The 25,074-nt window shown below is 51.1% G+C and overlaps 1 protein-coding gene across 1 annotated transcript in view; it reads left to right on the top strand.

Annotated features, from left to right (window-relative positions):
* The window catches only part of Rab6b (RAB6B, member RAS oncogene family), a 61,542-nt gene extending 38,768 nt beyond the window's left edge, over positions 1-22,774 (top strand). The window contains exons 3-8 of the mRNA XM_005367780.2: positions 9,009-9,062; positions 9,416-9,521; positions 10,626-10,737; positions 11,956-12,049; positions 14,937-15,003; positions 18,682-22,774. Coding sequence (XP_005367837.1) covers positions 9,009-9,062; positions 9,416-9,521; positions 10,626-10,737; positions 11,956-12,049; positions 14,937-15,003; positions 18,682-18,746 — 498 coding nt within the window. The 3' untranslated portion in view covers positions 18,747-22,774. The remainder of the gene's footprint in view (positions 1-9,008; positions 9,063-9,415; positions 9,522-10,625; positions 10,738-11,955; positions 12,050-14,936; positions 15,004-18,681) is intronic.
* Positions 22,775-25,074: the final 2,300 nt, after the last annotated feature.

Here is a 25,074-nt window from a genome sequence, read left to right as displayed (position 1 = left end):
CCGTCAGTGGGTTGCCTTTTTGTCTTAGTGACAGTGTCCTTTGCTTTACAGAAGCTTCTCAGTCTCAGGAGGTCCATTTATTCAATGATGCCCTTAATGTCTGTGCTGCTGGGGTTATAAGTAGGAAGTGGTCTCCTGTGCCCAAGGAAAGTAATTTTCTTTCTGTGTTTGGGCATAATAGTTTTGACCAATTTAAAATATTTCCTCCTACTTTCAGCATCTAAATTAACTCAGGAGAGATCTTCATTGATTTATTTTTCTCTGGTCTGGCTCTCATTTTCCTCACCCCTCTTGTCTGTTCATGTGGGATTCTGTCCTGCACATTGTGCTTGTGACTGTGGATTCTGCTTGCAATTTTGAGCAGAGCTGTTTCTTTGGCACTTGTGTGGACCCTGATTCCCAGCTCTGTCCTGTGCTGGGCAGCAACTCCACATTCTGTTCCAATTTTTGTTTATTTTGTTTTGTTGCCAGCCTTGGGTAGGTTCCTTGGGGTCTTCTTGCCTCATCCAGTGTTGGACAGCATTTATATGCAGACACCAGAGTCCCTTCTCTGTGGCTGTCTCGTGTCTAGGTTTTTCCATACTTCTTACCAACTGTGGTAGCTTTGCTTGTCCTCTGACTGTGGGTTTCTGCACATATCTGAGCCATTCCTTGGCTGCAGCTGGGGATGCCATTGGGTGCAAAGTCATAAAGCAATAGGAAACTCACCCAGATTTTCCCCCGTTAAGTGAGTGCTGACTCATTCTAGCTTCTACCTATGCTTTCTGGTGCCTTCACTCACCTGGTAATTCCAATTGATTCGCAGTTAATGATAGTAATCAAAGGGTTAGACGAACTCACGTAAGAAGAGAACCAGAACTCCCCTTCCTCCCTCTGAGATGTTCTCCCTGAACCTCCCATCCTCCACTGTTCCCCATCCTCTGCCTGATGAGAAGGTGACATGCACTAAAGGCTTATGGCGTCCGTGAGACACCAGCCAAGCAGGGCCTGCTGCTCTGGACCCTCAAGCCCTCCTGTGCTGGCTCTTTCCCATCGACTGTGAGTGACCGTTCTGGGCACCATCTTCTCCTTCTCCACAGAGTCAGTCTCCTCAGGGGCAGGGGCCAGGGACTTTTATAGCACACAGTAGGCACTCAAGAGCGAAGTGGCTAGACTTAATTATTTACACCATCTGCCACACACACACAGATGCTGCCTAGAGGAAACATGGCCACCTTCTCTGGAAATCTGGCCTTCTTTGGGGGAGACAGACTCCAGCTGGCTGCGGTGTGGGGCCTGCTGCTGCGGCTCGTGTCTAGGAAATAGATGGTGCCCAGGAGCTAGAAATGTTCCGGTCATGGAGACCCTGCCAAGTCTGTCTTCCAAACCCTTTCCCTTCTGTCCTTTGAGGGTTCATTTTATTTATTTCTACTAAAATGCAAATGTGCTCTGCTGAGCTGCTATGGCTAATTATTACTCCTTTCTGACAGTAGGGAGCCAGATAGGCCGTGATGCCAGGGAACCAGTGACAGCTTCAGAAACGGGACTTCTAGAAGCAGAAGGGGTACAGTTCACTCGCCCGTAGCAGACTTCAATGTCAGGGAGACTTGGGTTTGGATCCCCTGCTACCCAGACTGTGTGACCTTGGTTCTGAGTGAGCCTGGTCCCTGAGCATAACACCTCGTCCACTAGCGTTGTCCTTGTCTTCCTCGAGCCTTGTTATCAACCTGTGGCCCTTGGAGAGCACGGCCTCCTCAGACCCGGATCACAGCACAGAGCGGTTCTGTGCACGCTTCACTGAGCAAGAGAATATTCTGAGAACTCCTTGTAGTTCTGATTCCCAGACTGACATCCAGAGCTTGCGCTTGCGTCTGCCTGAGTGGGATCAGGAATCTCGGTGTCAATAAAGCTCCCAGGGTAATTCTGAGGCACGTGATCAGCAGGCTGCAGGCTGAGAGTCACCACATCCTTTGACCGCTGGCTGAGATGAGCCAGTCAGAGACCTGTCCTGTTCGGTAGTAGAGAAAGTACTGAGTGCTCTCTGGGCTGGCCTGAGAGTTCAGCATGTGGCTTGCAGAGGAGACGCATCTCAGATTCTGAAGAAATACTGACCATGGAAGAGCAGGGGAGGAACAGCATCAGAAAGAGACACACAGAGTGACGTGGGAGGGGCCTGCAGGCTGACTCGGTGGATGGGCAAAGGTGCCCGCTGCCAAAGCCTGATGACCAGACACACATGGTGGAAAGAAACAACCAGCTCCTGCAGATTGCCCTCTGACCTTCACACAAGAACTGTGGCATGCATGGATGCACAAATATATACAAAATAAAAATAAATAAGCATGGTATTTCAAACAGCATTACCCCATGGTATAAAGTCAAGCTGGGGAAGGGGTATTCGAGGCCTTGAAAAGCCAGTGGCGGGTCCCGAACAGTCAACCACACATGTTTAGACTGTTTCCTGGGAGCAGCAGGGAGGAATGGAGTCGATTTTTACTTTGCATACTTTTTGTATTTTAAGATTTATTTATCTCTGTTTCATGAGTGTGGGTGTTTTGCCTGCATGTATGAAAGGGTACCGTATATGTGCAGTGTTGGTGGAGGCTAGAAGAGGGCGTTAGATCCCCTGGAACAGAACTATAGAGCATTGTGAGCTACCATGTGGGTTCTAGGAAGTGACCCTGGGTCCTCCGCAAGAGCAGCCAGTGTTGTTAACTGCTGAGCCGCCTCTCCACACTCCTAGTTTTAAACTCAGGAAAATAGCCTAGCCTGCTGCATAAGGATTTCTTACAAGTGTTGAGGACAGGGAGACCAGGCTAGAGGGCTTCCCATGAGAGATTCAGTCTGAACTAGGGAGTAGTGGGTGGGGTGGAAAGGGGGATGGAGATGTGGGCAGGTGGAAGTATAAGAGACAGCACTACGTGGTAGCCGGCCTCGGCCTCGATCGTCTCTGCCTTTCCCCACCTTGGTCTCGTTTAGAATGTCCTCGGATTTGTTGAAATCCATCGGCACGTCTGTTTTTCCCTCTCTTTTTAAGCATGCCTATTTGTATTATCTGGGAGTCTATTCCTGTTGAGGTTTTTTTTTTCCTCTTTGATTATGATTCAAATTCCTTCTCTGCATGGCTACTCTCTTTTACTGAGCGGATAGGATGACTTAGATGCAAGATTTGCTCGGTCTCCTTACTTCCCCAGAGACCGTAATCCTCCATTACACCCCAGTTTGTGAACACTCCCAAGTGCTTGCAAGTTGTTACTTCTTGAATTTATAGAATAGCCTGATATGATCTGCTCAGCTAGTAACTAAAGTAAAACTTTGACCTATGAGTTGATGCGAGATGATGGCTCGGTTACAGCCGGACGTGAGGCCTGTGCTATGTCCCCGACATGTGCAAGCACAACCTCTCATGGTTGTCTGTGCAGTAGAAGTGGCCTGGTTGGGTGGAGAATTATATTTATTTTCTTATGTTTTTGCCACCAAATTGCCTGACGGGAACAATTTACAGAAAGATTTATTTGGGCTCATGGTTTCAGAAGAAATCAGTCCTTCACGGACAGGGAAGGCTTGCAGAATTACAGCAGTGAGAGCCTGTGGTGAGTGTGAGCATGTGAGTGTGAGCGTGTGGTGAGTGCAAGCGTGTGGTGAGTGTGAGCATGTGAGTGTGAGCGTGTGATGAGTGCGAGCATATGAGTGTGTACATATGGTGAGTGTGAGCGTATGGTGAGTGCGAGCATGTGAGTGTGTGTGAGCGTGTGCGAGTGTGAGCGTGTGGTGAGTGCGAGCGTGTGGTGAGTGTGAGTGTGTGAGTGTGTGTGAGCATGTGCGAGTGTGAGCGTGCAGTGAGTGTGAGCATGTGAGTGTGAGTGTGTGAGTGTGAGCGTGTGGTGAGTGCGCGTGTGGTGAGTGTGAACATGTGGGTACGTGGTGTGAGCACGTGGTGAGTGTGAGCATATGAGTGTGAGCGTGTGGTGAGTGTGAGCACTTGGCAGAGGCTCTCACATCACAGCGGACCATGAAGCAGACAGAGCAAGACTAGAACCAAGATAAATTGGTGTACATGCCAGACACCACCTTACATATCCTGTTTCCACCAGCCAGGTCCTACTTCCCAAAGGTTCCAAACCCTCCCCAAATAGTACCACCATCTGGGGAACAAACACTCAATACCTAAGCCTGTGAGAGACTCTTGAGATTTGAACTAAAACATTCTATGCTGGTTGCCAAAGGTTCATGGCCATCTTGTAATACAGAGATGTATTTATTCCAGTTTCCAGAGGCCTCATAGTCTCAATGCTGATCAGAAGCCTAAGTCTAAAGTCTCTACTGAGGCTCCAAATAGTCTTTTAGCTGTGACCTATAAAGTAAGAAGGATGTATTCAAGATTGAACCAAAGCAGGACCAAAACATTAAATCTTGTAACTCCATGCCCAGAACCTAGGGTGCATTGTTTGGTCTTACAGCATTCCTTAGATGATGGAGGAAGGTCATTGGTTAAGAAATAAAGAAACTGCTTGGCCTCATAGGTTAAAACATAGGTGGGAGGAGTAAACAGAACAGAATGCTGGGAGGAAGAGGAAGTGAGGTAGACGCCCTCAGACAGACTCAATAGCTCATCGCCGGGGCACACGCGATGAAGCTCTGACCCAGGATGGACGTAGGCTAGAATCTCCCTGGTAAGCCACCTCGTGTGCTACACACATTATTAGAAATGGGCTAGTCCAGGTGCGAGAGTTAGCCAAGAAGAGGCTAGATATAATGGGCCAAGCAGTGTTTAAAAGAATACAGTTTGTGTGTTGTTATTTCGGGGCGTAAGCTAGCCAGGCGACCAGGAGCTGGGGAGGCAGGAACACAGCCCGCAGCTCCCACAACACTTAGAAACCTAGGTCCAAGTCTCCATGACCCCAAAACTCGAGACGGGTGGTGGTGGTGTACACGTTTAATCCCAGCACTCGGGAAGCAGAGGCAGGAGAATCTCTGTGAGTTCAAGGCCAGCCTGGTCTACAGAACCCATTCCAGGACAGCTAGGGCTGTTACACTGAGAAACCCCGTTTTTTTTTTTTTAAAAAAAAAAAGACCCCCAAACTCTTGCGTTCTGCACACTTGAAAATAGCACCCGGTGGATAATTGCGAAGTCCACTGCTAGCTAAGACCCCTTAGATCGTGACTGCATCAGCCCGAGTACTCGAGTAACTGAACTTGGAGCCAAGGAAACTATTTCCCTAGGCGGGCCTTTTCCATCAGAACATCCTGGTAACTAAAGCATTTCAAGATTGTCTTCAGTTTTATGCTCAGAAACCTTCAGACAGTAGGGACTCATTCTCGGGTCACCTGCTTTGCTGTCCCAGTGTCAGATACGCGGCTTCTGAATGAATCTGATGACTTTAACATCAGCGGCCTGTCTTGCCCGCACTTCCCTTATCCACGGCTTTAAACATCTTCACCTTCCTTTCAGGACCAAATCCCAATTTTAGAAATTCTTCTCTGCATTTTGTTGCCGATTCTCACTGTAAATCTAGCTAAAAATAGCCCGCCAGAACCAAGTTAGGCTGAATGCTAACTTGTCTTGCATTTTCTCCATTACCTTTGATATCCGCCTCTCTCAAATTTTCAGGACATAGGTAGAATGCAAACAAATTCTTCGTCAGACACAAGTGGCTCTGTAGACCAGTTCCCAGTCGAGTCTTTGTCCCTACCTGAGACCATGTGAGTTCCGTCTTTGCTGTCCACGTTGTCAGCGTTTCTCATCCTCCAAGTTCTCACCAGAGTCATGACTTCACAGCTTCAAACTCTTCCAGATCCCTCACACAGACCAGTTTCAAAGGCTGATAAACTGCCTGGTGGCATTAGTGACAGCAATGACCACTTGATTGGAGCCAGCTCTGCACTCGCTACCTTGGCACTGTTCTGACAGAAGCACCTTGAAAGGAAGAAAGATTTATTCTGGCTCCTGGATTTCCAAAGGACTTTAGTCTATTTTAGCAGTAGCGGCATGCAGTATAGGCACCTGACGTCGCTGAGGTTTCAGTATGCAAGAAGGTCGGGCTGTGTTGAGGCTGAACAGAGATACAGTATGCGGTTCCTTTAGCGAGCGTGATGATGGAAGCCACTGGGCCGTGCATGGCTGCGGCTTGATCCGGTGACATAACTCCTTGTTATAGTATCTGATGACCACTCTTTGCTCTGTAACAGTGAGGGGCCCTGTGTGTACACAAGGAGAAAAAGGCTTGTCACCGTCACAGTTGTTATCAGTAACATCCCTGTCACTGTCCAGGTGCTGGCCTTTGAGGATATGATTTCCATGGTCCTTCACCCTGTCGATTAAGGTTCGTTACACTGCGTTGACAGAGTAGCTTGGAAAAAATGATAGAAGCTGGAGACTCTCCTTCACGACAAGAATAGGTGTGTGCAGGCGAGCGGGGCCAAGGGAACTGCACGGTCAGGATGGGCTCTGCTGAGAGTCGTCCTGCCCTGTCTTCCTCAGCCCGGTGAGCCGCTGTCACTCACCCCACCATCTGCATTCCAAGCAGTGGGTACGGGGGCAGCTTAGGGCGCACTGACCCACAAAGAACTCTCATTCCAGATTCATCACCACCCTGTAGCCATGGGAAACATGGCCTTCGACGGGGGGCAGCAGCCAGCTCATCACGTGTCTCGAATTCTGTATTAAGGGAAAGCTGGCAGACCCTGCCTCTGATCCTGAGCCCAGGCATCTGGTTTTGGTTCAGGGGTCACTAAAGAAGGAATGCGGTACGCCGTGAGGATCTTGCACATAGAGAAGTTGAAATCTGGCACATTCCTCTAGGTTCTGAGTAGACATGGAGTTGTCAGTCCCCTCACTGATGAGTGAAAAGGCTGTGGCCGCTGGGGAATGACAACCTGTCTGCAAGTGCTCATTGGTTCTAGGTTTGCCGCCATGACTGTGCTGGGCGGGACACTTCATAGCCAGGCTAGCAATGGCAAGATTTCCACACGGGTTTTCCCCAGCTCTGTACCGACTGGCAAAGTCATGAGGCATGCCCTCTGGCTTCCCCAGGCTTGTCTTGTCATCCCTGCAGTCCGATTGGACCGAGTTGTGTCTATGCTGTGTGTGTAGCTCTTAAGTTGTGAATTGCACATTCATCCTGGCAAAGATGGAGTGGCAGAAGCATGAGGCTACTGGTCAGTCTGTATCCATAGTCTGGAAGGAGAGAATTATTGGTCCTGGTTTTCTTTTTGTTGCTGTGATAAAACACCAGCCAGAACTGGCTTGGTGGTGAAGGGTTTATTTGTTTTGTTCTTCTCCATCATGATCCTTCATTTAGAGAAGTCAGGCAGGAATTCAAGCAGGAACCCGGAAACAGGAGCTGATACAGAACTGGGGGGTAACACTGTTTACTGGCTTGCTCCTCATTGCTTGCTCAACTTCCCTTTTTGTAGCACCTAGGACCACATGCCTGGGGTGGCCCCATCCCCAATGGGTTGAGCCTTTCCACATCAGCCATTAATCAAGAAAATGTCCCCACTGACACATCCAGAGGCAGGACTAACCTGGTGGAGTCACCTCTTCCCAGGTGACTCTAGTTTATATCAAGTTGACAAAACAAAACAAACCCTAACCAACCCAGAGAAGGAAAAGGAGGGAGAGTGAAGGAAAGGGGCCTGCCTACCTTGCTTTCTGTTTCTCCTTTTCATTCATTGTGGGACCCCAGCCCAAGGGTGGTGCTCACATTCAGGGCAGGCCTTCCTGCTCAGGTAAACTTCTCTTGGAAATGCCTTCCCAGACAGCCCAAGGTGTGTCTCCTAGGTGACTCTAAATCAGTCACATTGACAGATATATCTGTATTTACACCGAAGTCTCCCCTTGGTGTCTTTTGTATTCACTGCAGGTTTTCACACAGTGAAACCTTTTCTTTCAAAGATTTAAAAAAATAAAATCTAGACTCATCGTGTAGCTCAGGTTAGCCTCACACTTCCGTTCTTCCTTCCTCTACCTCGAAAGTGCTGGGATAACAGACATGGCCCATCATGTGCGGCTATCTCAAGGATTGTTTTCTTCTAAATTCATAGCTATTAACTGTTTATTGTAGAAAATATGAACACATGTAATAGAGAAAGCAATAATTGCCCAAGATTCAGATACCAATTCAGATACCAATATCTGAATTGCCCAATTCAGATACCAGTACACAACATACTCTCTTCGTCTCAGTGTCTGAGAAGATAGGATACCGTCTGTCTACTTTGTTTAATCAAGTTGGGATCTCAGCACACACAATGCTTTATACTGAGCCTTTTCACTGGGTGGAGATTCCTCCAAAGCCGTATGTATTTTACAAGGTGACTCCTGGCACAGGGTGAAGCATGCTGTTGACACCTTGCCCTGGCTGCCTGGCTATCTGAGGCTTCGTTATTACTTAATGGTGTTGGCTTCATTTCACATTGACAGTATCTTCGTTCCTGCTTGTAGGCACAGGGCCAGAGAGGTGGGGTTGCCCATCAGGACAGAAGAGCCACCGGAGTGGCACAGGGTGGATGAGGGGCAACCCTTGACTTGGCAGCATGAGGAGCAGAGAGATCATTGGGCTTTCTAATAAGACATTATTGTGGATTGTCCACAGTACCTCCACCCAAGACGGGGCACACTGCTCTCTGTTCCCATGCGGTGGCAAGTTCCGCTACCCCCACCCTGCAGACCCTCCCAAGAGCAATGATGAGCCCAAGTCTAAGTTCAGGGGAGAGGCTGAGGGAACTAGGGGGGGTGTTGGAGAGCAGTAGGGAGCTCTCGTTGGTGGACTGTTGCTGAGGAGCTCTATTCCGTGCCCCGTGCTCTCTTAGCCCTTCCGGAAGCATTTTTCTCTTCTCTGAAAACAACCCTTTTCTCACACATAGTTTGCTCAGGCTCCCTCCTCGGAGAAGGATGTCAGTGGCCACTGGAGGGACTTGGCTTTGGTACCCCTTCTGCAGTCTGTGCCATTTCTGGGGTCCCAGGGCTTTTGACTCCGTTGTGTGAGTCCTTGCCATTTTGACCTCCGTGTGCTGTTCTTTAACAGGCAACCATCGGGATTGACTTCTTGTCAAAAACCATGTACTTGGAAGACCGTACGGTGAGTTCCTGATCTCTACCTGGGAGAACAGAGGGGGAGTTGTCTGGTTTATCCCCTAGGTTTATCCTGCGTGTGGGGGAGGCAGATGCTCACAAGGCTAACCTTCTGCGCCCTCTATGGCTCTGGCTGACATGTGTTCCAGCTTTCCCCAGGGATTCCTGGAGGCAGCCCTGCTTGCACACATGGATCCTGAGAGGGCTTCACAGGCTCAGTGGGGGCCCAGAGGTTATGTCAGGCCTTATGCATAGCCCCTCTTGGAAGTCTCTGCCAAGATCAGAATGGGATCTGGGCCTCCAACCCCTCTACCGGGAGGGCTCCGCTGCCTCACTAATGCCTCTGCCTTGACCCTGTAGGTTAGACTGCAGCTCTGGGACACAGCCGGACAAGAGCGGTTCCGCAGCCTGATCCCCAGCTACATCCGGGACTCCACAGTGGCTGTGGTGGTGTACGACATCACTAGTGAGTAGGGGTCTGTGTTGGGATAAGGGAGCTCTTGGGGTCCAGTGTGACCCTGATCAGACCTGTGTTATGTGACTGTGTATACAGGGATGTGCTCAGTGTGGGGGTAGTGTATTATCTTGGACCACTAGTGGGTTCACTGTCCTCCAGACTCCTGTGACAGACATGGCTGAACAAGACAGGGTCCTGCGTGTGGGGGGAGGCAGATGCTCACAAGGCTAACCTTCTGCGCTCTCTATGGCTCTGGCTGACATGTGTTCCAGCTTTCCCCAGGGATTCCTGGAGGTAGCCCTGCTTGCACACATGGATCCTGAGAGGGCTTCACAGGCTCAGTGGGGGCCCAGAGGTTATGTCAGGCCTTATGCATAGCCCAGCTACCCAAGACCATCTAGAGGAACACAGGCTTCAGTCATAGAGGACACTGTAAGGACCCTGAAATCACAAGGGATAGGGGCACACCTGACTCACGGCTCCAGCCTGCCACCTCAGGTCTGCCTTTCCCCTCTGTCCTCCTGACCACATGCTCTTTGTACACCCTAGCAGGATGGGAGCGATATCCCAAAGGACCTGTGTCACCCGCTGTGGAGAGCAGCCACCTCCCTCCCTCTAGGTGCTGAGCTTGAGTGTAACTCCATGACTCTCTGAGGGAGATGTCGCTGCCCATAGATGCCTGGTACTGAATTCATGTGCCGTAGAGTTGTGGGTTCTCTTCCCAAGCCAGAGTGGCCTTCCTCAGACTCCCCCGAGCATCCCTTTGGTGGGACAGCATTTCCTAGGTTCTGCTGTGTCCTACCTTCAGTGGTCTGCAGCTTGGCCAGGCCCAGTGCCTTCCTTTCCGCCTTCCTCCGTGATCCCCACATCAGCTCTGATGCTTGCGTGATCTCTAGAGTCACTGTCCTGTGTAGAGATTGTGACAGCGTAGCTTTCCAGGTATGGTAGCTTCTCTCCCTGGGATGGCTGAGCTGTGCTGAGGACCCTCTAGGATCCCTCACTTCCCTGATTAGCCCCGGCCTAACTGGTGTGTGGAGATTGGATTGGTGTCTTGGTACATGCTTGCCCCCGGGGTCCCTCCTTCTCACTCTGTCCCCCACTTTCTGCCTCCAGATCTCAACTCCTTCCAGCAGACTTCTAAGTGGATTGATGATGTCAGGACAGAGAGGGGCAGTGACGTAATCATCATGCTCGTGGGCAACAAGACGGACCTGGCTGACAAGAGGTAGGCATGCGCCAGAGAGAGCATGGAAGCCTGGCAGGACCACGCTTCCTCACCGTTCTGTGGCTGTCCTGCCCTGGAGGTCTGAGAACAGCAAGGCAGGGCTCTACGCGCAGGAACACAGACAGCCCTGTTAGACCCCACACACGGCGGCAGGCATCTCATTTCAAAGTTCCATCTTCCTCAATGCAGCAAAGACAGGCCAGGGACCTGTCTGCACAGATGCTCCCATTATGGTCCCAAGATAGCCTCTGAAAGAGTGGCTCCCTGGGCTGGAGCGCCTGCCCTGTGAAAGCCCAGCATGAACATGTGGGGTACGAGGCCCAGGTCTTCAGGTATGGGTCTGTGGAATGTCAGCAGGACACAGACTTTGTCCCTAGTCTGTGCGTCCTGGTTTGTCCTGTGTCCGGGCATGGAGTGTTAGTAGAGGAGGCTTCTCTGCAGCTACCCTCCAGTGTCCCGCTCACTACGGTGTCCTTTTCATGTGTGTCCACTCTCAGAACTCCATGCTGACTTGGACAGATAAGGCCGTGTGTCGTGGTTTCTAATAAAGCCCGCGGGCTTCTTACAGGATCTCTGCCATTTAAGAAACAATCTGAGTTAAAGAGGAGAGCCCTGCGCAGAGGGGAGGGAAGTGGGCTCCTCTGCAGAGCAGCGTGGGGGGGGGGGTATTTTTAATTGGGGTTTGTACATTAGGAAAAGGCTGATTCTCCCTGGAAGGGCCCCTTGGCTTGTGTGCAGGAGCTCCAGGTCTGATGGCTGCCGAGAAAGGCAGTGGGGTTGTGGCTCAGTTGTAGAACACTTGCCTTCTCTGCATGGAGCCCTGGGGTCGGTCCCCAGCTCTCCTAAAACCAGGCTTGGTGAAATATACCTGCAGTCCCTGTTCTAGGGCGGTTGGCACAGGGCAATCAGAAGGTCAGTGTCATCTTGGCTACATCATGAATTCAAGGCCAGCATGACCCTTCCTTCAAAGATGGGGGTAGCCTTGCTCCCTGGTCAGAAGACATGGAAAGGGGCTGGCGTCCTCTGTGTTCAAGTACCGCCTTCTTACTAGACAGACAATGTCTGGCATTCTGGCAGGGAGTCTGTCTTCAGGGCCCACTAAGGGGCCTGGCAGGCTCCTTCTGCCCTCCCATAGTCCTTCATCTTAGGCTGCCTCCTTCACTTCTGCCGGGATTGCCCCTCTGCCAGCTGATCTTTCCATCTCCCCTTCACTTCCAGGCAGATAACCATCGAGGAAGGGGAGCAGCGGGCCAAAGAACTGAGCGTTATGTTCATCGAGACCAGCGCGAAGACAGGCTACAACGTGAAGCAGGTGAGGGCGTGGCCGGCAATGTCCCTGACTCACCCAGGTCTAGAAGCCCTCACCTGGGTCCATCCTTTCCTCCGGTGGGCTAGTGACTAGGTTGGGGCATCCAACCAGCACATACACCTGCTTCTCTTGGGGATGACACTGACTTCCGGGGCTGGTAAAGCAGGTGATGTGGAGGGAGCCATCAGCTTGGGGGCCACGCAGACACCCTCGGTCACTAGTCTCCACAGCTGTGATCGGGTGAGGGCCCCGGTAGCAGCCTGCGTGGGTGAGTGTCCTTGGACTCTCTCCTGCCTGAGAAAGCTGTGGTTCCTAGCATCTCGCTTCACTTCAAGAGAGTCTGATTAATGTATTGGGTTTATGTCCTGTATGTGGCAAGAACTCGGGGCCATGAATGGAAACTGAGAAATGGAGCAGAGAGGATCCCAGGGCAGCTGGGGATCATAGGAGGGAGAAGAGGTGGAGCTGGGGCTGGAGCAGTCGTGTGCAGCCGGGATCCACAGAACCCAAGTTGTCCATGAGCAGAGCTTATCTGCTCAGGTTGTCTGGGCTTAAGAAAATCCCACCTGCGTTGTGACTACTCCCTCGTCTGTAGCCTGATCCTCAGTGATCCAGCCAGGCTCAACATCAGCAGTGAGTGCAGGGACTGTCACCAGCAGAAGCCACAGGTGTCTTCACGATGTGACAGGCATCCTGCACTTTACTTGTGGACCTCAGCATCCCACTAGCTAATCCTGCTGTCTGATGTGTCCATAAGGAGACACAAATGTCACCTTGGCATGGATTTATGATCCTTAAGTATTCGAAAGCTTCATCAGAACCAAATGGTATCCTTTACCATCTCCATAACTGACTTTACATGTGAAAAGGGAATCCACGGGCTTCAGCAGATTGCGGAAGGGGTCCATGGCTCAAGCAAGGTGAGAAGCCCTCTTTCGGAGCACAAAGAGGGCAAGGTGGCAAGGAGGAAGAGCATCACAGGTGGGGCTGGTGGGAGCAGAGGCCTGGCAGTAGGGTGCCTGCAGCATACGAGGGCACTCCTGATTAAGGACCATGGCTTGCTATTACCTACTGTGACCCTAGATTTCCCAAGAGCGCCAGGCAAAACTGGGCACCAGTTGGCCTTTGGGAGATAGTGATGGTTCACCCCACGTTGACAGTGCTGGTGGCTTCAGAGAATAAGAATGATGGGGAGCTAGAAGGAGAGGGTGGGAGGGGCTCTTACGGCCACATTAGAGAGACCCCACAGCGTCTGGAACCCAGTGCCCAATTGGAGGGCCTTCAGCAGCTCCTTTCATCCCAGCCCCTTCCTGTATGAGTATCAGAGATGAGCCTGAGGCCCTTCCCTCGGGGGCACCTCAGCAAGGAGGAGGAGAGGAAGCAGGAGCGCTGCTCTTTGGGTCCAGTGATGTCATGGGAAATGGAAGTGGAGGCCAGCGTTAGGCATCCATAGAGCAGGAAGCATCTGCACAGCCCTCTGGGCCAAGGAGATGCTGGTCCCATTTCCCGTCTGGGAATGATCTGGAATCTGGGCAAGGGTTTGAGCGGGAGTTAAATCTGACCAGTTGAGCACCACAGGCCATGTAGCTTATGGAAGCCAAAAAATGACCTCCACCTGCTCTGAAGGCTGGGGACCCAGGTTGAAGGCGCTGGTGGACTTAGTCTCTTGCACCGCCCCCCTCATATTGACACCTTCTAGCTGTTTCCTCATATTAAAGGAACTCGCAGGCTCCCTCAGCCTTTTTGTCAAGGCATTAGTCCCAGTCAGGAGGGCTCCCTAGCAACACCTTATTATACCGTTCTGCTGGGAGCCAGGTTTTAACATATGGAGACCCAGACATCCAGACTAAACCAGAATCCTCTGTGCTCTGGGAGTTGGCCTGTACTTATTTCTTTCAAGATGTTATCCCTGCCAGCCTCCACCTTCCAGGTGCCCCCCCCATGTCTCCTCCTGTTCTCATACACACTCACTTAGGTGAACTCACACATGAACCATACTTAGCGTGCTTGCTTCCCCCACGCTCACTTTCTCATATACACACAGAAACATGACATTCACGATACCACACACACACACACACACACACACACACACACACACGTCATGGTGGCATTCTCATGTTCCTCACTGTGGCTGTGGCCCTGGCTCCCAGTGTCTGCCTTGTCCCAGTGTCCCTGAATAATGCCATTTGTCTTAAGTCAGGTCAGAAATTGGTTTTCTCCCACCTACTTCCCATGTGAGGGCAACAGGCAGAAGCCTGCTCCCTGTGGCCCGGATGCTTTCTGCACTAGGACAGGTCCTCTGCAGTCACCATCACGCTCTTGCCGACTGCCTGTGGCTGGTCTGCCTGTAGGAGAAGCCACAGTTTTGCTGTGTGTGGGGACATGCATGTGTTTGCACCTATGCGGGCCACAGGCTAACTTCTGATGTCATTCGTCAGGTGCCTTCTACATTGTATTTTGAGACAGGGTTTTGATTTTATCTGGAGTGCACCAGTCCCGCTAGGCTGGGAGGCAAGTGAATCCTTGGGAACCTGCTTGTCTCTGCCACCCCATCGCTAGGGTTACAAGTGCCACTATACCCAGCTTTTAATGTGAATTCTGAGCATTGACGTTGGGGCCTCATGCTTGTGTGGCAAGCACTTTATTGACCAGGCCGTCTCTCTAACCTCTGTTCCCTCTTCCTGCAAACACCCTGAGACCCTCCAGGACCTACCCTGTGAGGGGCTATGGTGGCAGCAAAGGGCTCAGACCAAGCCTGCACTCCATGGCACAGTCAGTGGGCAGACATCCATAATACCCATCCACATGAGGAGAGCAGTGTGGGAGGAGATGGGGAGACGGGAGGAGGGGGACTGGGCGGGCCTCACCCTGCATCTCCTGCCTGCAGCTCTTCCGGCGCGTGGCATCGGCTCTGCCTGGCATGGAGAACGTCCAGGAGAAGAGCAAAGAAGGGAGTATCCTTTTCCTTTGACACGTGAGTGAAAAGACAGCCCCAAAGCCCGTGTTTGGCTTGGTGTTGCACTAGAGCAGGTACATGTTACCCGGCCTCCAGCCAGGCCTTCCCTGGACTGATCCAGATAGCCAGGCCGCCCCTGTTCAGCAGCAGGATGGGCTCCATGGCCATTGAGCCCCCAGCCAGGAAAGAGAAACAAGGGCTATGCAGGAATCACCGGTGTGGGGAGGGGCGGAGACATGGTGGCTCCATCTTGCTCTGTAGTGAACACGATGTGTGTTTTGTGAGGCCACTGGAGAGCCAGGCAAGGATGCTTCTATACACTAGCATGTGATTTCAGCATGTCAGTGCTTCCTCCATCTGCGCTATGGAACAAGCTTGCGCAGCACTCCCAACCTAGCTAACACCCAGTGCTGAAACTGAGGCACATAGAGGCCATGTATGTAACTTAGGGAATTAGGATGCACACTGAGGCTTCCTTCATATCTACCCCTTCTCTGTTCTGGGGTGCTGTCTCTCAAGGGGCACCTGAGAGGATGTGACGGGAAGTGCATAGGGGCAAGAGGACATGGCCCACAAACAGGCGTTCTTTGAAGTTGATCAGATGGCTCCACCTGAATAAGGCCCGAGAGACCCCAGCCTACATCTTTCAGACTGGGATACCCAGCATCCTCCACTTAGCCCTAGAGGTCTCTGAGGGAGATGCCCACCGAGGGTCACAGAGTGACCCAAGTGGTTGGAAGAGCGCTGTCAGGCCAATGAGGGTGGAAACAAAGGAAACATCTAGTTTAATGTAGAAGCCAAAGAGATGACGTGGCTGTGCCTGTCCCTTTCCTCTGCTCAGTGCTCCTGGGCGGGGTAGGAAATAAGGTCCTAGCAGACAGTACCTGTGTGCTTCAGAGGCTGACAGGGCACCAAGGGGAGCAGACTAATGTGTGTCACATGGTTGGCCAGTCACAAGACCTCACTTGCAGGTAAGGAGACAGGTAAACAGACCCTGGGCTACAGGGAAGTGTCTCCCCACTCTCATTGCATGGCTGAGCTGGGCTGCATTCCTTGAGGGAAAGACCCCCAGTGTTACCAGCCAGGTGAGGGGCCCTCGAGTTGCCAGAGAATGCAGAAACCTACCTACAGGAAGGCAAGAGGTGTGGTGACCCCTGCTGTGCCAACCATGAGGGACAGATAGCCTCCTTCTGCCCTGCCCATTGCAAAGGCAAAGCCAACCTGCCTGGGTGAGTGGTGGCCATTCATGCATGTTCTCCCGGAATATGGTCCACATGGGACTCCATGCTGGACCAGCTTTCAGGCCACATGCTCCCACTTCAGGGTGACAATTAGCGTGGCATCCTAGTGTGCCTAACTAATATCTCACTCGGCTCTAGGGGAAGAATTCTGAGCAGATAGCAAGCAGATCACACAGGCAACCTGGGCTGTGTCTGTTTGCCCTATGTGGTACCCCCATCTGGCAGATGCAGCCATACCCTTCCCAGGTGTCCAATGGCTGGAGCCTCCTAGGAGGCAAGACTAGAACAGCCTGGAACAGACTGGAGACAGCTCAGAAGGGACCAGGTGGAAGCAGTGACCACTCTGGCTCAGCCAGAGTGTCAGGATAACACATCTGCCTGCAGATGGTTCAAACCCAGATGTCTTGAGGATGCATTCTTGGGGTCATGCTTGGGATGGCATAGACATGAGGACCAAGCACACAGAATGCCACTTAGGGGTGCTCCGTGAAAGGTTCTTAGGTGGCTCTGCTCCCTAGACGGGTGGCGGGGGTGGGGCATGGATGTGCCCTGCTTCCAGATCCCCAGAGCTCCTGTACTTCCACTCCACCCCGCACAGGAAGTCTCCCCAGGGCCTTTCTAGCAGCTTCTGCCACCTGCTCTGTAGCTCTCAACAGAGTTGGGCTAAGGGACCCCAGGATGATGGAGCCACAAGCCCCTTGCTGGGACCACACACACAGGACTCTCCTTTCTGGCAATGACTTGGCAGTGACCATGACACTTAGGCCTCCCAAGCAGGGCAGAGCATCCCCAGACCTCCCAGCTGATAAACTTGCATGTTTGTATCCTGTAGCCTCTGTCCTCTGTGTTCCCCGTAGCACCAGAAGTACTGGGGCAGGGAAGCACACCCAGCAGTTGGAGATAAGATGGTAACGGGCTATCTGGGCCCATCACTGTCTCAGGAGCCATCAGACAGTGGGCCTTGATGTGGTTAGTGTCGGGCCACACCTGGGTCCTGACTGTGGCCGGTGCAGCATACTGGGCTTGAGGGGCATGAAGCCACATACTGTCCTGTTACAGAAGAGCACAGGGAAGGTTCATCCCAAGTCCTATGGCACATCTCCGCACAGAGTCTCCTCTTCTGGGGCAATTGAGAAGTCAGCCCACCCATTCTTCCCCATCTTTTCAATCAGAAGCAGCCCTCGACCACAGTATTTCAGTGGCACGTAGCATTACAAAAAAGAAACATTAGTATGTACAAATGCTTGCAGCAAAGTATTTAAAGTTGTGCTTTATAATATCATAGTCTTACACGAGTGTTTCCACTTAAACTAGTCAAACTTGGGTTAATATAAAAGTTAAGTTTCGGGATGTGGGAGATGGGTCAGTGGGTAAGGACAATTGCTGCGCAAGCTCGAAGACCCAAGTTTGAATCCCTGGCACTCTTGTGAAAGCCCAGACATGGCCACACAACTGTAGCCTTAGTGCTGTGCAGAGACAGGAGGGTCAGTAGGGCTTGCTGACCACCAGCCTAGCTCCAGATTTAGTGAGAGACCCTACTACACACATGCACACGCACGCACGCACGCACACACACACACACACACACAGTTTAAAAAGTTTAGTGTGGCTACCATGCAGATGGAGAGTAGCCTCCCACCACAAGTCCTTTTGAACAGTGCCATCTTGGAATTACCCAGTGTCTGTAGCAATGGCTTCCCAGGTGCCGTGCATTGGGATGTTCCAGAGTTTTTGGTAATTCGCCCTGCAGATCCATCTCCAGATCCACCAGGAAGATGTATTTTGTAACAGGTTTCTCAGGAGATGTTTAGACACAGTCCAAAAACCCCACGTGGTGTCCATAAGTGTTGTGCCTCAGACTGCACTGTAGAAGATTCCTTTGGAACACAGTCAGGTCACTCCCGTATGGGACAGAATGTCATCATGGCAGCAGCCAGCCTTTTAGCTGGACCAGTGCTTCTCAGCTTGGACTGACTCCGGCCCTCCCTCATGAGGGGAATTGGGCAATGTCTGCCGACGACTTGGGTTGTGGTAAGTTAGGGGACTGGAAAGCAAGTGTTTCTGGCAGAGGATGGGTGGAGATCAGGGATGCCGCGAGCATCCTCCACCCTCAGAGGGTGTGCCATGACAAAGTAGCACTTGGGAGGAGGGCCAGCAGTTAATGAGGCTGAGACTAACGGAATTTGAGCACCATCCATCAGTCACTGGGGAAAGCTTCTGAGACAGACCCTCCCCGGCCTTTGTGTCACGTCACAGCCCAAGTTTCTCTCTAGGTAGACGGTGTGGGGGATGTAGCGGGTGGAGGTAGGAGAGAGAAGGGTGGAAGACGGGCAGTTCCTTCCCACTCCAGCTGAGTTAAGAGCTGAGTGTGGGGTGTGCAGAAGGACAGAGTGGCATCTTGGTGACCGTCATCTTCCTTAGCCAGCCTCCTACAGTGATTGACATCAAGCTGGACAAGCCCCAGGAGCCCCCGGCCAGCGAGGGTGGCTGCTCCTGCTAATGCAGACCCACTCGGCTTCCTCGAAAACACTCACTTGTGTTGCCTCCTATTGGTTAGCTTCCTAACGGGGTGGGAAATGAGTTTATCAAACGGGAGGATCTTTCTTTTCTCTCTCTCTCTCTCTAGGAGTAGGGTGGGACATGGGGAGGGAGGCTGGGCATCAGGGACCACGTCACTCTTAACAGCTGTTACCTAAACAACTATTTTTTGGTTTGGTTGTAATATATTGTACTTTATTAAGATTGCCAAAAACTGTTAAAATTAAAAAAAAATTTAAATCATGTGTATACAACTTTTTGCCAGATAAAAGAAGTAGTCATTTTTATTTGAAAGATGTGCTTTTTTTGTTTTTGTTTTTGTATATTTGTAAACTTATAGAGAACCTCTCCATACACCTCTTCCTTCCTGTTCTCTTGAAACTGTGTGTCACCTTCTACCTTCCTCCCATCCTCTGTCCCGTAAATTAAAGCAATTAACTGAAAAGTAGTAATTAGGTTCCAGGCCTGGGTCACATGACTCAAACCAACCAAGCCCTCTACCCAGGCTCCCCTCAGTCAAATCAGACTTTAGTTTAACAAAACAGCCCAGAGGGGCCATTATTCAGTCCGTCCTTGGCAGAGTGGGACACATTAGCCGGCCCCTGACTGGAAATGAAGGCCTGTGGGCTTTAGCATCAGTGCCAGGCCCCACGGCTGCTTCTGCCTCATCTCCTCCCCTGAAAAAACATGGAGACAGAGAACACAGACAACCGTGTGTTCTCTGTGCTGACCCAGTGACGAGCAGAGCAAGAAGGTACTGGAAGGATGGGGTGCTCCAGGCAGCTGAGGACTGAGGCAGGGTTGTGGTTCTCAAATGTTGTAAGCTACTAGCCCAACAGTTGACACATGTACTTAGGCTGACTGGCCAATTCAATGTGTGAGGTGAAGCAGGGTGGCTCAGGGGTGCTGAAGCCTGGGGTACGTGCCGTTGGTCCACCTGTGATTGGGGAAGAGACGGATGTCTGCCCTGACTCTGAACAATATGTGTTCCCAGACCTACTCCTCTTGCTTGGGTACTGTTGAGCATTGATTCCTTGGTGTGTTTTCAGCCCCTGGCATGGTACATTTGAAATCTTTGTGTGAATGCCTTTGGGGTGTTGTGGCTGCACTACGGGCATCTTGAGGTTACTGTAGGATTTCCAGAAGGCTGCCCAGGGCACTACCACCCGCCCCAGCAAGCTGTCCTTGCTGTTTCCACTCATTCCTGAGACTGCTTTAGTCTTTAAGATCCTCAGAGGCTCTTAACAGAGTTCTCTCCTCAAAGCAAAGTAACCCACACCCTCAACGCCCCCAGACTCACTGCCCTAAGCCTGCCCAAAAACAGACAGGGGCAGTGACCCTTCAGAACATCCCAATCCTATAGCATTGGCTCGTCTCCAGACCGCTGATGTGCAGGGTAAATGCCACCACAGGGGGTTGGGATGAATTATGGAACTTCTCAGAAATGAGTTCAGAATGGCAGCCTGCATGGCGGGTTTCATTTAGTGAGTGGGCCTGCCATGCTTCTCCATCCTGGGAGACAGTGTCAGTGCCTGCTCTGGTGAAGAAGAGAGGAAGCAGGATCCTCCTGGGTACCGCTTCCAGAAGGCAAGGACCAATGTACAAGCGTAATTGAAACATCATGTGTTTAGCTTTTTTATGTGTGTACATAATTATACATAGAGATAGACTTGTGCATACACCCCACACACACACCCTCACGTATACATGTGCTCAGTGTATATTCCTGTCGCTCCCACTCTCAAGTTGGAACTTGCATTGTGATTCCAGTTTTGGAAGTTCAAAAGTATGCAGTGTACTGAAATAAGAAATACTCAAAATATTGTCCAATAACTTGTGGTTGTCTTGCCTTCAATAAAATAGTGCATAGATGTGTTACGCTACAATCAAAACTCGTCCACAGAACCACCTTCACTGCTTTCTGTACCTGTGTGCACAGGTGTGCATGCCTTTGTGGGCCAGTGTCCCCCCACCGTGGGCACCCCACCTAAGTGGTGCTTGTTGGAAGAAGGCACACTTACCCTGTGCTGACAGCAGCCTGGTTGGCAGGGAAGGGCTTCGCTGGCAGCCTCTGGCAGAGCCCCACGACAGGGCTTTGTCCTGTGTCTCAAGGAATGAATGTAGGGTGAATTTTAATCTTCTTGGCACTAAACGATAACTTTTCCCGTATTTCTATAACTCGAAGTAGCAGATCTGCTCCCTCCTCTTGTGCACACAATCTAAGGCATCACGGCATGCTTTAGAAACAGCAGGAGCCATGGTGGATGCCATCCTGGTTGATCGGACCTAAGGAGCCCTGCCTTCCTAGCTTGTCCACAAAACCCCTCTTGAGTTTAGGGTCTCCCAGTCTTGTTGCTTCTAAGAATGAGGGTACAGTCACCCCATTGCTCTCCCACCCCAGCGGTGCCCTGGCCTTTTCCTCAGCCCATCTCCTTCTCTGACGGCCATTAAGGCAGCCAGGCCCCGCACAGAACTAATTCTGTTGCATCCGGGACTGATTTCTCCTTGACGCCCACCCACCCTCCTTGTTGGCAGGATCTGGTCAGGTTCGCTAGAAGATGTCCTGAAATTATCTCAGTGCCCCCATCTTTGCTGAATCCACATCAGTCAGAAGACAGAGGATTCTCTTAGGATAAGATCTCAACTTAGTAATTCAGTTCCTCTCCCTGGACATTTGAGCCTGGCCTGGCAGATGGACATGATCCTCTCTCTTTTCTTTAGAAGTCTTGAAGGAGATTGTCAGCAAAACTTCTGTGAGCATTGCAGGAATAGTCTAAGAATGGAAAGGCAGGCAGCTTAGCTATACCCACATGCACACCAAAATGGAGGTGTGACGTCAGTGTCCTGAGTGCTAGTCTTGCTGTGGGCTCAGAGGTTAGAATGTTTGGTGGCCAGGGCCTGGCTGCTGTCACAGCCACTGCTTCCTTCCTGTCGCCATCTTAAACATTTCTGCAATACCCCAAGATGGGAGGCGAAGCCACGGTCGCAACAGTTAAACGTCAGGCAGCAGAGATAAGTGTTGCAAGGTGGTAGCTAGAAGTGTAGACAGCTGGGCACAGTGAGAGCTATAGCCAGTGCTTGGCCTCCAGTATCCAGTGTGACAGTATGGGGACAGCACTGGTGTCAGCGTCCTGCAGGTAGAGCAGTTAATTCCTTCGCCATACGGAAGGGGGAGAGGCTGTCAGGAAGACAGGGCAGGAGAAGGTGGCGAGTCAGAGCTACGAGAGCCAGCAGGCAGGAGTGTGTCTGAGTGTGGCAAATGCTCAGGGCTCAATGCTCACTAGTTCCCAGACTACCTCTCCCCCAAGAATGGGAGGCACTGTCATCGTGCCGCAGCACCGGGAGCCAGCCAAAACAAACAAGGTCACCTGCAAGCCAGGAACGATCAGAGCCAGTGTTGGCATCCTCCACCGGTTGCTGACCTGGGGGTACAGACACGACAGCATCCTGTGCTCGTGTCCCTTGAGCCATTTCTACACCATGGCTAGAACATGTTATTTCCAGCCTTAGTAGCTAGAGAGAATATAGGTGCAGTTTGGGCTCCTTCGCTGTAATGGGTGGTCCCCAAATCTACTTGCATTGTCTAACCACACACAGAGCAGTAGTCAGGGCACCCCTTTAATTTTTGTTTGAAATCAACTTCTTCGGTATTCCAAAATCTTGCAGTTTCAGTGTATAAACTCCTTGGACTCCAGGCCCTGTCTGATTGGCACTCTGCAGGCTATATTATCAGGAAAGCCTTGCAGCGGGAGTTCAGATGGTCTCTTCAGGAGACAAGAAGCCTCCATAGCAACGAAGGCCAGCCTGCCTATCGTGTGTTGACTTCTCACCTCACCTGTTCTTTAAAAGAGGAACAAAGAGGGTGGCATTTCCATCTGTAATGGGCTCAGAAGGCAAAGCGGCCATATTGACTTTACATTCAACTGTGTAATATGTGGAAAAGACTCAGCATGTTGGTCAAACAATAAATGTCCTGATTCTCAACACAAAGCTTCTTGTCGACTATGTCTAAGTGGTACGGTTTTATATATAGGGGGCTTAAAAGTGGATTTCCTCAAAGGCCCTCTCATGTCTGGGTGGCATGTCCCCAATGGAAGGCCTTTTGCCTCTTGTCCCTGCTCACCTGGGCTCTCCACTGATTCTAAGAGAAAACTGTGGGCTAGTGAGATCGTATGCACAGCCTCGTCTGTTAGAGTCTAACAGTAAAAGGTCAGGGAGACTCCAGGAGGAACCAGGACTCGGGAGTGTGTTTATCACCTCTCCACTCTACTCAACAGGGCTATGGGTTAAGGAGGCAGAGTGCAGGGACTAGGTTTCTTACCCTTTGATGATTGCCTGTCATTTAAAGGCAAGAACTTAAGGATTGTCATGATCCTCTTTTAGATGACATCAGCCATCACCACCCCAGCTTCTTCCACACCAGTTGGGGGACAGTCTCTGAGAGGCCCCTTGGTCTCCACTATGCCTACCATAGTAGGTGTCCTGAGTTCCTATCTGGGTTCTGGGAACAATTCCTTAGAATGCTGAAGTTTCAGTTCACGAGTGACCTTTCCCATCGAAAGGTCCTAAAAGTTCTGGAACACTCCAGTTTGCCACCTCAAGGGCACCACGAGGATACAAAAGTCCCTGCCCACTTAGATTGGTATCTAGCGGTAAGGTGTGAGGTGGGCAGATACAGGGGATGGGGAAGTGGGGAGGGCTGAGAGCCCGGGAACATGACTCCATGCCAGATGAAAGTGAGAACAGCAGCCCTCCTCCAACACAGTAGTGTCCAGAGACACGGGGCTTCACATTGAGGGCATGCTTGCTCCCTACGTTAGCACAGCTAAGCCCCACTGTCTCGAGGCTGAGGTACTCCAGGTGTGCACAAGATGACGTTGTGATTGTCCTGTTTGAAATGCAGTGTGGCAAGGGCAGGGGCTACTGGGCGACTCTCCTCGTCACTGTAAGAGTGACCACTGTTTGCCAAGCCCAAATTTTATATATATATCAGGGAAACCTTGTACTCTTGGCTATGTTATATATAACATATCCATGTATATACACATATATACCTATATTTGTGTGTGTACACAAACATGTATTTTATAAGGTCAACAGAACATGGCTAGGTGCTCCTGTGGGGTGGGACCTAAGGGTGCTGATTAAGGCTACATTCTGGGTGAAATGATGTCAGAAGACCTCATGTCACGAGGTATAGAGGCCTTGGGAAACAGTGTTTCCCCAGCTGTTGTTCAGTGAGAGCTGAGGCCCTTCCAGAAACTATGAGGCACCTGGTAGTGAAAAGCTACCACTGCCAGCCACAGCTTGAAAAACCAGAATGAAGTCTGGTCATGCTGAGACTCCAGAAATGGAATCCTTCAGGCCTTTCTCAGTGCAGCTGCCCCTGTACAACTGGGCTTTGCAGCACCAGGCAAGCACTCTACCAACTGAGTTTCCAGCCCTGTCCAACCTAACCTTTTGTTTAAGAGCATCCTCGGGCTATGAATAAAACTTTTATCTTTGCTCTCCATCCTCATCACTTTTCTGATGTGCCGATTCTCCCAGCAAATAAGATCACTTTATTACCCAGAAAAAGGGAGTAGTGTCAGTGAACACGGCTTGTTATTTTGAGACAGGGTTTCTGTGTGTATTTCCAGCTGTCCGGGAACTCACGCTGTAGACCAGGCTGACCTAGAACTCATGGAGATTTGCCTGCCTCTGCCTCCCTGAGTGCTGGGATTAAAGGCGTGTGCCACCATTGCCCAGCAAACACATAGTCTTTAACTAAACATCTACCTTTCTTCCCCTGAACAGCTACTGTAATGTCAGTCATTCATGCAGCAGGGTCCAAAGAACAGTGAGAATCCCAGCAGCAGCACACTGCTTTCTAGTAAGAACTGACAGGGTCATCTCTCGACTTTACCTTTGTGCTACACATCTCATACGCCAGGAAGAAATGCGTTAGGGTGGGGAGCCCCCGAGTGCCTGCTGGGAACAGCAGCAATCTGGGCCCCACAGGGATGCCATGTGGTGCGGCAGAGGCTGGGGCTGGACTGCACAGGGAGCACACCGTGTTTATCCTGACTCCTGCTGGTCCCCAAGGCCAGCCCAGACGCTCCTGTGCGTGTTCCCAAACACCACACCTGGAGTCATGCCTCTCCTACAGGGTCTCTCTAATGAGGCCTGTCTCTGAGTGTGAGAGGAGACAGAGTCTGTATACATGCAGTAGGCTCAGGTAACCTAGAGTTGAGCTTGAATCCTAGTTCAGCTTCCCAGCTATACTCGCTCATCATTCAACTTAATGCTTT

The sequence above is a fragment of the Microtus ochrogaster genome, unplaced genomic scaffold (assembly GCF_000317375.1).
Source record: "Microtus ochrogaster isolate Prairie Vole_2 unplaced genomic scaffold, MicOch1.0 UNK24, whole genome shotgun sequence".
Lineage (NCBI taxonomy): Eukaryota > Metazoa > Chordata > Mammalia > Rodentia > Cricetidae > Microtus > Microtus ochrogaster.
Note: the sequence above shows the minus strand (reverse complement) of the source record. Positions and strands in the feature narration are given on the sequence as shown.